At 41.2% G+C, this 14,174-nt stretch overlaps 1 protein-coding gene across 6 annotated transcripts in view; it reads right to left on the bottom strand.

Moving 5' to 3' along the window:
- The window catches only part of PTPRT (protein tyrosine phosphatase receptor type T), a 1,142,918-nt gene that overhangs the window by 113,124 nt on the left and 1,015,620 nt on the right, over nt 1–14,174 (bottom strand). For all 6 annotated transcript variants that reach the window (XM_055264961.2, XM_063633847.1, XM_055264960.2 and 3 more), the window contains one exon: nt 13,641–13,789. In XM_055264961.2, coding sequence (XP_055120936.1) covers nt 13,641–13,789 — 149 coding nt within the window. The remainder of the gene's footprint in view (nt 1–13,640; nt 13,790–14,174) is intronic.

Here is a 14,174-nt window from a genome sequence, read left to right as displayed (position 1 = left end):
GAAGATCACCAGCTGATTTCTCTTCCTATTCCTATGATTGAAGGACTAATTGTATCAGATTCCGAGACCCAAATGTTTGACTTCTTGAGGATATTTTGAGTAGCAGCTTCTGGTTTTGCAGGAACCATAAAAAGGGCTTTGTGGCTTTGTAAAATTCCCTTCAGTGTTGGCTACAGTGGATGATGGCAGGAGTGGGAGAGAGGCTAAGATCCAGATAGCATCTGACTGGCAAAGCATCATCCTTTGATTTCTTTATCCGCCTTTATTCAATTCTGAATGTTGAAAACAGGACAATAGTGTGTGATGTCAGTTGTATCGAGCTTTCTAAATATTCCTTTTAGTTTTCTCTGAGCATAGAGGATTTATATACCCAAGTCTTGCCTATTTATCCAACAATTCATCTACCCATCTGTCAACAAGAGTTGCAGGTATTCATTCTGTGCCACACGCTGTGCCACATGTTGAGGATACAGTAATAAGCAGAAAATAAATGATCCTTCCCTCTCGAGCTTGCCATCTAACAGAGGGGTCAGACACTCTGCTGAGGATACAGTAGTAGACAAAAACATGGTCCTCCTTTCTTCAGCTTCCCATCTAGTAGAGGGGTCAAGTCTTAAACACATTTGCAAACTGCAGTCAATGCTGAGAAAAAAGGTGGAATACAATTCTGTTATAGCACCTAACAAAAGAAATCCAATCTGGTAAAGGGAGAAGGGGGTCAGGAAAGGAAGAAACGTAAGAATGGAGGTCTAAAGGAATCAATTAGGAGAAGAGCATGGGTATAGCCAGTGATCTAGATGAGGAGTTGGAAAACATTTCTGTCAAAGACCAGAGAGTAAATATTTTAGGCTTTGTGGGCTAGGTAGTCTCTGTGGCAACTACTCAACTCTATCGTTGTGGTACAAAAGCAGCCATAGGAAATGCATGAACAAATAAGCATGGTTGTATTCTAATAAAGCTTTATTTTAATAAAGACACAGTACACTGGATTTGGCCTATGGGCCTCCCATCCTACACTCCTTCTACCACATTCCTTCTACCAAACTTCCACCCCACATTCCTTCTACCACAGGACCTTTGACCGTGCCATTGCTCTGTCTAGCAATAGCACAGTCAAAGGTCCTGTGGTAGAAGGAGTGTGACAAAGTTTAAGTACTGTGAGAAGATTATGGTGTCACTGGAGCTCACAGAGAAAGGGGAAGTGAGATGAGAGAGCCTGGGGAAGGTCAGAAGGACAAGACCCGTATGTGAAGTCAGGATGGGGACTTTGATCTTTAGCTTATAAACAATCAGAAGCAATAGAATTGTTTTAACCCAGGGATGAGTGGGACAATATGTTTAGATTTGCCTTGAAAAGGTCTCCCTGGCTGCTATGAAAAAATAGACTAGAGAATGACAAGGATAGATATGAGGATTATTTAGGAGTTGTGGGTCTTATTCAGGTAAGAGATGATGATGATTTGGACAAGGATGGAGGTAGTGGATATGGAGGAAAATAGATGGATTCTAGATATATCGAAGATGTAGACTCATTAAAACTTGGTGTTGAACTCGATGTGGGAGGTGAGAGAGAGGAACGTGTCAAGATTAATCTATGTTACCTCTCTCCTGACTGTACTCTTGCTATTAAGGGGAATTGAAGTTTTATTTCATTTTCAGCCCCATATAATTAGGATATCAACTCATATGATTGGTAAGGTGAAAAGTAAATCATCTGAACAGAGATGAATCACAGGTTAATGGATCGCGACAGCTCCCCCACCCTCACTGGACAACATTCTCTTGGCAACTTCTGCACACACCTCTACTGGGCAAACCAAGTCATATAACTATTATCTGTGTTCCCTATTTCATGGGCTTTTTGAGAGTAGAAATGTCATTTCTTATGCTACTAATAGTTATTATTTTGGTTAGTGGAATCTTGTGCTCACTTAACATCTGTCTATTCTACAGGTGAGTGTAGATTTGAGATGTGTTTGATGTCTGGTGGGGTGGGCATTTCTTTCCACCTAGTTAAGAGCATCTCACTAAAAGTCAACCAGTGCTGAGTAACTAAACATCATGGAACCCCTTTTCGAAATTACATAGGAAGCAACCCAGAGAATTATGGAAATGGTGATGAACTGAGCACAGGGGCTTTGCGTATCCTTGGCCCTTTGCTATTTCCTTCTACTACCTCACATGCAGCTTTTCAATCTTTGTGATAGTCCACCCTATGGCTCTTCCATTGACTTTCCTAGATCCACTCCCAACCATTAATTCATAAACCAGACCTCACGTTCTTGCCGTAAACTTCTACTTTGAATGTAGAGATCTTATCACAATCCAGCTGAGTAGATATTGATGGAGTCTTCTAATCCATCAGCTCCTTTGCACATTCTGAGTTCCATCCCAGGATCCAGGTGATTTCCAGAATGCTCTGCACTTGGACCACATTTACACAGCCCCATTTATAGTCCACTGTTTTGGTGTTATACCCTGAGCTTTAACTAATGGCTTTTCTATAGGTCCTCCTATATGTAAGTCTTGGTTCAAAGTTCTGGTTCTTCTATTAACTTGCTGAGTGATCCTAGGCAATGAGTTTCACCTCTGTGGGACGCAGTTTCCCTATTCATGGCAAAGTCTTCAATCACATTGTATACAAAATGTTGTGAACATTTATATCCCCAGGCCAGGCTCCTCTGTTGAGCTCCAGGCCCCAGAGCCCACTGCCAACCTGGCATCTCTTCCATGACTCAATAGCACCTCAAATCTATTGGCCTAGATGTAAATGCCCCCCTCTTCTGCTTCAAATCTGGCCCCTTCCTGTGCTATCTCATTTGGCATCATCGCCACCTACCTAGAGTGAGTATAAGCAGAAAGGAAGAGCTTCAGGGCTAAGGCCGGGGACACTTCCATGATTAGAGGTTGGGAACAAGTAAAGAACCACTAAAGAAGAATGAGAAGAAATGGCTGGGGAGGAAGGCAAAAAACAAGGAGAGTAAAAGTGAAGCAAAGAAAATGTTTCCAGAAGGAGGGGCTGCTGATAGGTCCATCATGTGAACCCAAGTTTAAGCCCTGGGTTTGGTTTCTCGGTAGCTATGTGACCTTGAGCAAGTTACTTAAGTTCTCTGAGCCTCAGTTTCCATAACACGCCTCATAGCATTGTTGAGAATATTAAATGAAATGAGGCATAGAAAGTGCTTTGTCCAGCAATTACTCACAAAATGTTACCTAGTAGAATTATTATCTGTTTTCAACTCATCAAGGCCGTAGTTTTGAGCAGAGGGGGGGAAATTGGTCTCTAAGCTCAGTTTATTCTGCTACCTAGCAACTATATATTTACATCTTCAACATCACTTCTTTATCCCTGATTACTTTAACAAGCACTTTTTAAGTGCTCTGTTATAATTCAAGACCACCTGTGAGGTGTAGAGAACAATTCTATTTTCTTCTCAAGATGTAGTGGCCTAGGATAAATAGTCAAAAAGCAACTTCAGCCATGTAACTTTAGTGAGGTCTTTTTGAAAGGGTATTGAGGAATGCTTGGGCCAGCTGACAATGACAGTGAAGGTCTGTAACTGATAAAATGCACTCTGCTTATCTATAATAGAAAGCTGTATCTGTACAACTCAAAGACCATATGAAGCTGGGTTCCAAAATAACACAAGGACACCTGACACTGGGATCACTCCAATTCCCAAGCAGGTTACCCTTCCTGGAAAGTGAATTTAAATGGGACACAAATGTGAAGTCCTTTCCAAGGAGGCTCCAGCTACCATTCCAGCTTCATCTCTAGCCATACATTCTTGACACAGAGTATCTTGGACTTCAAACCCACTTCTCTGAGTCCACCAGACCTCATACCTCATACTTCCAAGCTTTTGTCCCTTCCACCTGGGTCAATCTCTTCTCTTGCACTACTTTCAAATCAAAATCCATCTCCTTACATCGTATTTTCCAAATCACTTAGCCAGAATTAATCACTTGCTGGGTGTCTGATCAGTGTTTCTGGGACACTATACATGCCTTTTCTCTATCACTTATCACATTTATTGAAACTAATCCACTTACAACTCTCCTCTTGGAGGACAGTAATATCATTGAAGGCAGAGACCATGTCTTATTTATGTTTACAATCCCTAAAATGCTTGGCATATAGTCGGCATTCATTGAATATTTAAAGGAACACCTCAGCTACTCCCATAACCAGGAGATGAAAAGTATAATTCAATTTGAGAAGGTTCTATTTATGCAGAAATCAGATTAGGAGTCTACAGAAAATATTACATAGAAGACAAACCGTTGTTGACTGTACTTCATTCCTTTGAAGGGTACCATGGGACAAAACTAGAATGGTCGTGTCCCTAATTAAAGGCCACGGGCCCGATTCTAGTTCTGGTTCTACTTGTGACTCATTGAGTGATCTTGGGAAAACTCTCTGTGACTCAAATCTTCATTTTTAAGATGAGAAGTTTGGATCAATAACATCTAAGGTAATTTTTAGTTTTAGTTTGATTATGTGTAACTGTTGTATCTTTTTTTGAGTCTAATATTCTTTCTCTGAAACTTGTCTTAACTCCTTAGCGTTTGTGATGGAAAATTGGTCAACTTTCTCAAGGCTGCCTAAATTTCCATTTTGTAACTTCTAAGGAATAAACAATTCCATTCAACTTTGGGTTGCCAGGAACTTAAGAAGTGTGTCCTTTAATCTGTCAGCCAGGTGGATGATTGCAAAATATTCAATAATTCCTGTAAGATATTCAATAAAACTGGAGGGGGCAAGCTTGTAACATTCAATTCTTCTCTCAGATTCAATTTAATCTTGGAGCAACCCTGAAAATATAATTGTTCCTGCAAACAGGCTTTTTGCATCTTTGAGTTCTTTTTCACAATGCTCTGTTGAGCTCTCGATTTCAGTGTGTGACTCATCATTGCTTTTCCTTGTAAATTTCCACTCCTTCCATCCTGACTCTTAGATTGTTCACTGTTCAGACAAAGGAGACAAAATCAAAGATACGGTTGAGAGAGATTCCCAGATTTGGAGACTCTCATAACTATTAATGGTCTTTAGCACCCTTCAGGCCCAGTACTGCTATGGCAATAACCTCTTGGTGCATCTACCCAGGGAGGCAAGCTACAGCCTTCCTCTCCCAGAGAGCCCATAATTCTACCTCATGAAAAACAGCTTTGCAAATAAAGAAGAAGGGCTTGAGTCTGACAGTCCTGGGCATTACTTTGAGCTAGTGATTCTCAAACTTGAACATGCCTCTGACTCACCTGGAAGGCTTGTTAAAAACTGATTGCTTGGCTCTAATCCTAGAGTTTTGGGTTCAGTAGGTCTGAGATAGGGCCTGAGAATTTGCTTGTAACAAGTTCCCAGGAGATGCTGATGCTCCTGTTCTGGAGATCATGCTTCGAGAACCACTGATTTGAGCAGGTGACTCAGTGTCTGTGGCCTTAAGTTTCCTTGTCTATAAAATGGGAATAATAACATCTACAGAAGGCAGCATGGAGGAGTAGTCTTGGACTAAGGGCCTCGGGGTGTCAGGCTGATCTAGGTTTGAGTTCCAGCTCTGCCATTTAAAGCTACAAAGCCTTAGGCAAGTTCCTCACTATTTTAAACCCTGTTTCCTCACCTTTAAATTATCAGGTATAATCATAACACTTATTTAATTTTCCCACCATACCAACAAGATAAGAATGCATATACAATATAAAACACTCAGCATGTAAATGGGCATATAATTAATGCTCTGTAGATAATAACTAGGATCATAAATATTAACAATGTAGTAATTACTACATTTCGAGGCACCAGACTAGGAGGATTAAGTGATTGGCTGACACAACCAGAAATAAAAAAAAAAAAAGAAATAGCCCAGTAGGCTTGGCAAAGAGGGTCAAACCTAACAAGAAGCAGAACAGACAAAATGTAAAATCTTTGATTTGGGCCCCAAAAGTCATCTTCATCTGGGCTGACTGAGGCAGCTGGAAGCCACGATTTCTACATTAGGCAGTCACGTGATGAATATTTAGAGGTTAATTAAAACATGAGCGGTATATTTTAAACCCAGGTTTAGGATCCGAGTGAGGGTGATGGTAGCTCTCTGAACTCCCAGTGACTCAGCCCAATGTAGAGGGTCATGGTTGTCTTGGAAACCACACATTCCGTGGGCATGGACCAAATGGAGACAGAAGGGTCAAAAGAGATTTTGAGCAGACTGAAAAACAGAAATTTACTCTGAGGAGGGCTGATGGCTGACACAGTGATTGTTTAGCCTGAGGGAAGGACCTGGCCACAGAGGTAGCTGCAATCAAACAGCTGGGGAGGGTGTGGGTGCTGCAGGAAGAGAAGCACTGATTCCATTACCCTGTGTGACACCAGAGGGCAGACAAAGGCCAGCACATGGTTGCTGACTAAAACATGGTTGTGTACAAAAGCAGGAATGAATGAAGTTACAGAGGACAGATTTTGGCTTAATTGAAGAGAGAATACATTATGAGAAAAGATGGAACCAGGTCTGGATTTGGAAGTAGAAGATTTTAGTGTGAATTCCAGCTCCATCATTCATTCATTCATTCATTCATATATTCAAACAAGTACTCAATGAGTATCTGATGGGCCAGAGAGTTGGGCAACTGTCAGTACGTACTGATCAACAATGATTGAGGGGCGGGGGATTTAGGAAGCAATGTTTAATACAGTCCTTAGCTTGGGGGCATCAATGATGCCATTTATGAAATCAAGATAATGATTCCCAACTGGTTGCATTGTTCTGAGGATCGGAGATAATATGTGAACAGCACCTAGCAAAATGACTGACCCAGAGAAAGTCCCAAGCAAATGCAGCAATCCTTGACATCACACACCATCAAGTCAAGAGTTTCCCCAGAGAAGATCAGGGTCAGGCCAGTTTTCCCAGAGACCCATTTCCCAGCCAGCTGGCCATTTTCCTGAAAGGGTTAAGGAATCTTTACAAAGAGTTTACCAGCACCCCAGTCAGCCTCTATTGTTTTAAAAGCCATGATCCGTCTTCCCTATTTGAATTGCTTTAGTTATATAACATGTTCCTAAAATAATCTGGCTAAAATTTTGCCTGGTACTTCCTTCTGCCTGCCTCATCTCTGCTGAACCATCCCAAGGGAGTATCAAGCCTGAACATTCTCTGAACTGCCCACAAAGAAACCCTTTTATGAGGTCTGTGTGGTAAAGAACAGGAAGAATATCAGGTTTCAGGGTCCACCCTCCTCTTTGGCAGAAAATACCTCTTAAGGTTACTGTGTGCTGGCTGCTTGGTATATTTTGGTCATGTTGGGAGGTACAAAGTCAGGGAAAGGGTCCTGTGGCTCTTTGTGCAGGCTTCCATTGCACAAAGTCCTGTAACAAAGATGCTCTTTCTTGAACCGTTTGTCTCCACTGCCAGGCTGCAAGCTCTCTGTTAGGCAGGGGCCATTCTTTGCTCCCCTCTCTCTATAACTACCCAGGGATTGGTCTAGCTTTGGGATGCCTAAGGATGGGACCACTGGTCTGCAGTCCCACTTTCCTAAGAGGGTCCTAGTAGGATGATTCTGACAGAACCTGTCTGTGAGTACATCCACTTGGCAGCTGCCTTCCTGAGGCAGGAGTTTCGGGGAATAGAGGAACCAGTAAGAAGCACTGTTCTCCCGGCCAGAAAGGCTATTTCACCTTGATTTCCTGTCCTTCACTCGCCTTCATGGTAGAGAGACAGCTAAAGGTCAGAGGAAAGACAGAGTTGTTTGGTTTTGAAAGTAGAATATCTGCTCTGGGGTCCAGGGCCCATTATCTATTTGTCATATGACTTCAAGAAGATCTTTTAATATCTGAGAGCATCAGTTTCCTCAACTGCAAAATGAATTTGATAATAATCATATGGACTATACAGGGTTACTGAGAGAATGACTATGATTCCATATTTGAGCATGCTTATCATAGTACCTGGCACCTTGTGGGAATCTGCTAGGCTCCATGCCAGTACCTGGCCCCAGGCCTCTGTTCAGAACACAGCTGTGGCAGCAGCTTCTGCCCACATGGTAGAAAAGCCGGCTGATCTATCAGTAAGGAAGTTCTCCCTTTCTCCCAGCTGTCAGTGACCTTCCTCTGTGAGACTGGTGAATGTTGGGCTACCATCCACAGTAGAGGAGACGGAACACTGGTTTAGGATTCAGAGAGCCCTATTTGCTTCTAATTCTATCCCTACTGTTTCTTCATTGTGTGACTTTGGGCTTATTTACTTCTGTTCTCTGAAGCTCAATTTTCTCATTCACAAAATAGAAATAATACCTAATGATAGGGTTCCTCGGGAGCTTCAGAGTGGAATTTATATAAAGCACAAGTTTTAGCACATAGTAGGTGCCCAATAAATGTTATCTTCTTCTTTGGGCATTTTCTACTAGAAATCCCAGAGCCAAAGTGGAATTTAAAATTATCAGAGTGCATATTTTAGATTAAATTTTAATGTAATATAGTTATATTTCAATATATCCTGGTCCTGACCTTCACATTTTCCTGATACTGATTATTTATTTTTCTCACTATTTTTTAAATTGTAGGTTCTTTTACTGGATATATCCCCAAATTCTTTGCAGAATGAGATGGATAGACTCTAATTGAAATCAGGAGAAATGTATTCTCATTACGACTCTGCAATATATGTATGATTTGGGCCATGAAAGCTCTCTGAACCTCAGTTTCCTCATCTGTAGAATGGGAGTAACTAAAAACCTACTAGCTATCTTATTCCTACAGGAGTAAGGAACTGTTGCTGGAGTGGAGTGTTTTGCAGAAGGACTTTGTAAACTATGAAAGGCTTACAAGTAGAAACATGTATTATTTGTGATACAATACCTCATTTTTATTCATCTTTGAAACTACCTCTTTCCCCAGACTGTGCCCCATGACTTACAGCACAGGGGTAGGCATGTACTGAGAAAAAGGCCATTAAATCCCGCCTCCAAGGTCACACTTAGCAGAGAGCTAGATGGCCCAGTGTCTGTCTGATGACCCTTAGAGAAGGACTGCCTTTGCCTTCCAGACATGGAATAATTCAATAGAGGGAAAGCATAAAAATAAGGACAGAGTTAACTCATGGTACCCAGTAGGCAAGTGAATCTGTCAAATGCCATTATGGGAAGAGTAGACAACCAAGTCCCCAGATCACAGGAATTCAACAGGGATTTGTTTTGAAGCATTTTTGTTTGGACTGAAAATGAACAAGAAGATGACATGTGAACAAAAGAGATAAAGAAGAAGATTTAAGCACCAGAAGAAAGACCCAGAAAATGATCCCAGTGAGCAAAAGATCGCAGAGAAAAATAACAAGTACACAGGGCAGTAAGATCAAAATCAGATTACTTAATAAAAGCTAGCATTTCTTTAAATGGAAAACAATGCACATTGTTTGTCCTTGAAATGTGACACGTACTCCTTTTTCAAGAATGCCAAGGCACTCCAAAGCAACAGCCCATATCTGACAAAGCCCCAGCACCCTAGAGCCCTGGAGGTCATTGTTCCTATACAATATTAGGAGGTTTGATTGAATAGATGTCACAGAACTTAGCAGTCACTTGAAATAGAAAACCCCAGAAAATAAACCTATGCAGGGACAGGTAGAATTTGAATTAGGCAAGGGCCCACCTAATCAATAATGAAATAATTGCTCAAGGCACATTCTTCTGTCATCTTTTGCAATGTAACAACTATTCTGTGCCCTACCTCTCTCAATGCTGCCTCAACATTTGCACATAATCTCAGGGCCTCCTAAAGACACCGGTTCAGAAGCCAGACAGTCACTTCCCTAATGCCACAAAAATAGATTCAATTCTACATACATCAGGGTGATTTCAAAAGCAATTTCTCATCACCAGTGTAAGCATTACTTACATTTTTTCCCCTCAAATCTCATCCCAGTGGTTCCACAGGGCATTTTAAAAGGTACCCGATGCATTCTAGGGCAGTCAAAAGATCCTGAGGTGTTTTTGTAGCTGTTTCCTGAGGACGTCAGATGCATACAGAGTCCTAACATATTCAGTGATTCAGACAAATGCAGAATTTTCTAATAATTGAGTATAATAAGTCAATCATTATTTAAATCTTTTACAAAGCAATACTGTTATAATGAATGCATATATACAGTCATATATGTATATTTGTGTATATATGACTGTGTAGGTTTATACGTCTCTGTGTATATTTATGTGTCTGTGTAAATATAAAACACTTATGCACACACATACATACACACCTCAGTCATTTGGAAAGTTTGTCCCTGGCCTTTAAAACATCTAATTAGATTTCATTGGATATTTCTCCTCTTCCTTTATGGCAAGTTAAACTATTTCAATCTTGGGTATTTTCATCTTAAGGGTCTAAGTTTTGGCCCATAGCGAACAGTGACAATGTTCTCCTTTCAAACACAATAAATCAGTGTTATCCAGGTTTGCATTTGAGATCAGAAAGATTGACAACCAATATCTAAAGTTTCAGGGTCACAATGATGGTCAAGAATTTTTGGCCGTAATCATTTTGCTTTTCAGAGTCCTCCCAGGGTACTTTTACAAATGGAAAAAAGTGCACAAGAGGCTGGACTGGACAGAAAAGGATGAATTGCTATTACTTGGCCAGTATTTTCAATCAGATAAACTTGCAAATGAACTTTTCTGCCCCAGGGCCAAAAGGGGGGGATCCAGTGACAACTTAGCATAGCCAGAGACTCAGTGAGCTCCTGATGAGCCTTTCTCTTTTTTTCTATTATTATTAGTTGACACTAATTATATACATATTTATGGGGTATAGTGTGATACATGTATATAATGTATAATAATCAGGGTAATTAATATATTAATCACCTCAAAATTTATCATTCCTCTGTGTTAGAAACATTCAAAATCCACTGTTTTAGCTATTTGAAAATACACAATAAACTATTGTTAATTATAGTCACCCTATAGTACAACAGAACATTAGAACTTATTCCTCCTAGCTACCTGTAATTTTGCAACAGAGGTTGGTTTACAGATGCAAAATTATAGCTAGGATGTCCCTTTCTTTTAAGGAAAAATCAAGCCCATTTTCTTGTCAACCCTGGTCTACGTCAACAACCAATTTCCCTGCTTCTAGGAAATGTATGAGTCTCAGTGATTTATCTAGATTGAAAATGGAAAAAAAAAAAGGACCGGCTTCATGGTTAGGCAAACCGCAAATTTGCTCTGATCCCTAAGAAAAACAGATGTTAAATATTTGCTCATAATCAGTATGTGCCATTAGACTTTGTCTTTAAAAGCCATTATCTAACCTTAAGAAAAACTCAAACTTACCATCACTGGTAATGTGCAAAGCAGTATGATATGTCCAGTAATAGGATGCAAAGGGAAGTATGTCATATCAGCTATGTCATATTTTTGCCAAAATGTTTAACCTGAATGTAATCATGATGAAAAAATTAGACAAATCTGGATTGTGGAACGCTCTGCAGGACGACGGCCCTAGACTTTAAAAAAATGTCAAGGCCGGGTGCGGTGGCTCATGCCTGTAATCCCAGCACTTTGGGAGGCTGAGGCGGGTGGTTCATGAGGTCAGGAGATAGAGACCATCCTGGCAAACACGGTGAAACCCCGTCTCGACTAAAAAAATACAAAAAATTAGCCGAGCGTGGTGGCGGGCGCCTGTAGTCCCAGCTACTTGGGAGGCTGAGGCAGGAGAATGGCGTGAACCTGAGAGGCGGAGCTTGCAGTGAGCAGAGATCACACCACTGCACTCCCTCCTGGGCGACAGAGTGAGACTCCGTCAAAAAAAAAAAAAAAAAGTCAGTGTCCTGAAAGAAAAAATAAAGTTGAGAGGGCTGTTCTAGATCAAAGAGGATAAAGACACCTGAAAACCAAATACAATGTGAGCACTCTGATTGGATCCTGGATTAAAATAACAAACAAATAAGCAATAGAGAACATTTGGAGGACACTGAGGCAATTTGACTATGAACTGGTATATTAGATCACTGAAGTAAGGTTATACTTCATTGTGGTTATGTTGAAGAGGTATCCTAGTTCTTAGGAAATACATGCTGAATTCTCTGGAGGTAGAGTGTCATGATGTCTGCAACTTACTTCTAAATGATTCAGAAAATTTTGAAAAGAAAACATGGATAAAGGGAGAAAGAGAGAGAGGGTGAGTACAGCCAAGTGCAAAAGTGCAAATGTTGCAAAATGGTAGCAACTGGTGAATCTAGGTAAAGGGTATATGAGTATTCATTTTGCTGTCTTCTGAACATTTTCGTAGGTTTGAACTAATCTCTCTTCCCAAAGATAGTACATCAGTATCTGAGCATAGCTATAGCCTCTGTCTAAGTGCTGTATTCTAAATCTGGGTGCCTATGAGAACTCTCTGAATGACTTACAAAATCTATATCTCTCAGTTGGGTCCCACCTCTCATCCCCCAGGAGATTTTGATTCAGGAGATAAGGTGTGGGGCCCAGATATGGATGTGTTGAAAACCTCCTCAGGTAGGTTCTGTGCTGCACTGGAACTTAGGAATCATGGGCCTGAGTTACTCTCAGATCTGGATCCATTAAAAACAAGCGTGTGGCTCTGGGATGGCTGGCCAAACACACTTAGCATTGCATACCTTACCTATAAAATAGGAACAATAATACTAAGGATCTTACAGGACTGTGGTGAGGATGAGAGACAGTGTCTACATTATAGAAGAGGATAAATTTTTTCTTTCTTTCTTTATCATCTCATAGATCCCCATCATCCCAAACCGATCATATCTTGAGTGATTTTTTTACAAAATGGAGTTCCTTCCATTTGTAGCTTACATGTTATGTGGAGGACATCTGTGTATGTACAGATTCTTTGAGACTTCTTGCATTACCCAATTTGGGGAAGAGGCTGGGAAATCTAGTCTGTTAACTGGCTGATAGAATGGCTGTAAGAACAGAAGCAAGTCTGTCCACAAGGAAGCCTTAGATGTTGGCAGTCTTGGAGTTCTCCTTAGGATAAGGGTTAGCCCTGATATCTTAACCACCCAAATCTTGGGATCCTTTATTAACTCTGCAGAAGGACTCAGGTGCCCTTGACCAACGCTACTTGGAACACTGGCTGTGGCGGAACTGGCAAATGTTTGAGGGATGTGGCTTGCAGTCTAAATATGTAACTCATCAGCCATTGTATTTTAGATAAGTTGCTTCTCTGAGCCTCAGTTTCCTAAGCACTCAGAGTGGAGACAGTCATAATCTGTGACTCACCTACCTTATGTGGTGTATATGAAACACAGATTTGAAAATCTTAAGCCACTCAATTCAGTGTGGCATATTTTTCTCCTTAAGGACATAACCATCCTCCTCCTCTTTCTTTTTTACTGCTATTATTTTTAACCTGTCTCTATTTATGTCCACAAGCAGTTAGGATGACTTGCTCCCATTTCCATCTGATTTGGAGAAGATTTTTTAAATATTCCTTTTCACCTTAGGATGAACTGCCCCAAGTCTTTGTCAGGGAGAACCTTCATCCCAGTCCATCTCAGGGAAGCATCCATACCCTATGCCTGGCAGCACCTGATCAATGTGTGGGGTTCACAGCAGAAGTACTAGGGCCGAGCTGGACCACGGATGTCCCCTTCCCCTTTGTTGGCTCTACTTACTGAATCCGTTGACATCCTGAGAACTGGAAGAGAAGCCTTCATCATTGCGGTTGGCGCTGAGCTTGGTGGTGGGTTTGTCGGCAGAGGCCACAGGCCCCATCTCCCTCTGAGCTCCACTCTGGGTCTCCTTCTGCTTCTTGGCCAGCTTCCTTTGGGACATGTGCAAGGGGAAAAAATCACAGTCAGATGGTGCCAGTTGCATTAAAGCATTGGGTAGATTGTTCTTCCCCAATCCTCATCCTCAACTCCCAAATCTGGTTCATTCTCCAGAAAAAGAATCAAGGCAGAACAAACCACGAATGGTTTCCGTTTACTCAGAAATATGAGACTCACGCTGCTGCCTCACCCCCGACAATGCATGTGTTCTATGTTTGAGCCTAAGATGGGAAATCAATGAGACTTGTACAATGCTTCCCCCACTCTCCTTTCAGAGGAAGTCAACAAGATTTGTATTCCTTTCCCTAAGTCTCCTTTCAGAGGGAGGAAGTGGCTAGACTGGCCTTTCTGTTTCTGTGGCTCTGAATGAGATTAAAA

The sequence above is a fragment of the Symphalangus syndactylus genome, chromosome 24 (genome assembly GCF_028878055.3).
Source record: "Symphalangus syndactylus isolate Jambi chromosome 24, NHGRI_mSymSyn1-v2.1_pri, whole genome shotgun sequence".
NCBI lineage: Eukaryota > Metazoa > Chordata > Mammalia > Primates > Hylobatidae > Symphalangus > Symphalangus syndactylus.
This window is presented reverse-complemented; position numbering and strand designations above follow the sequence as displayed.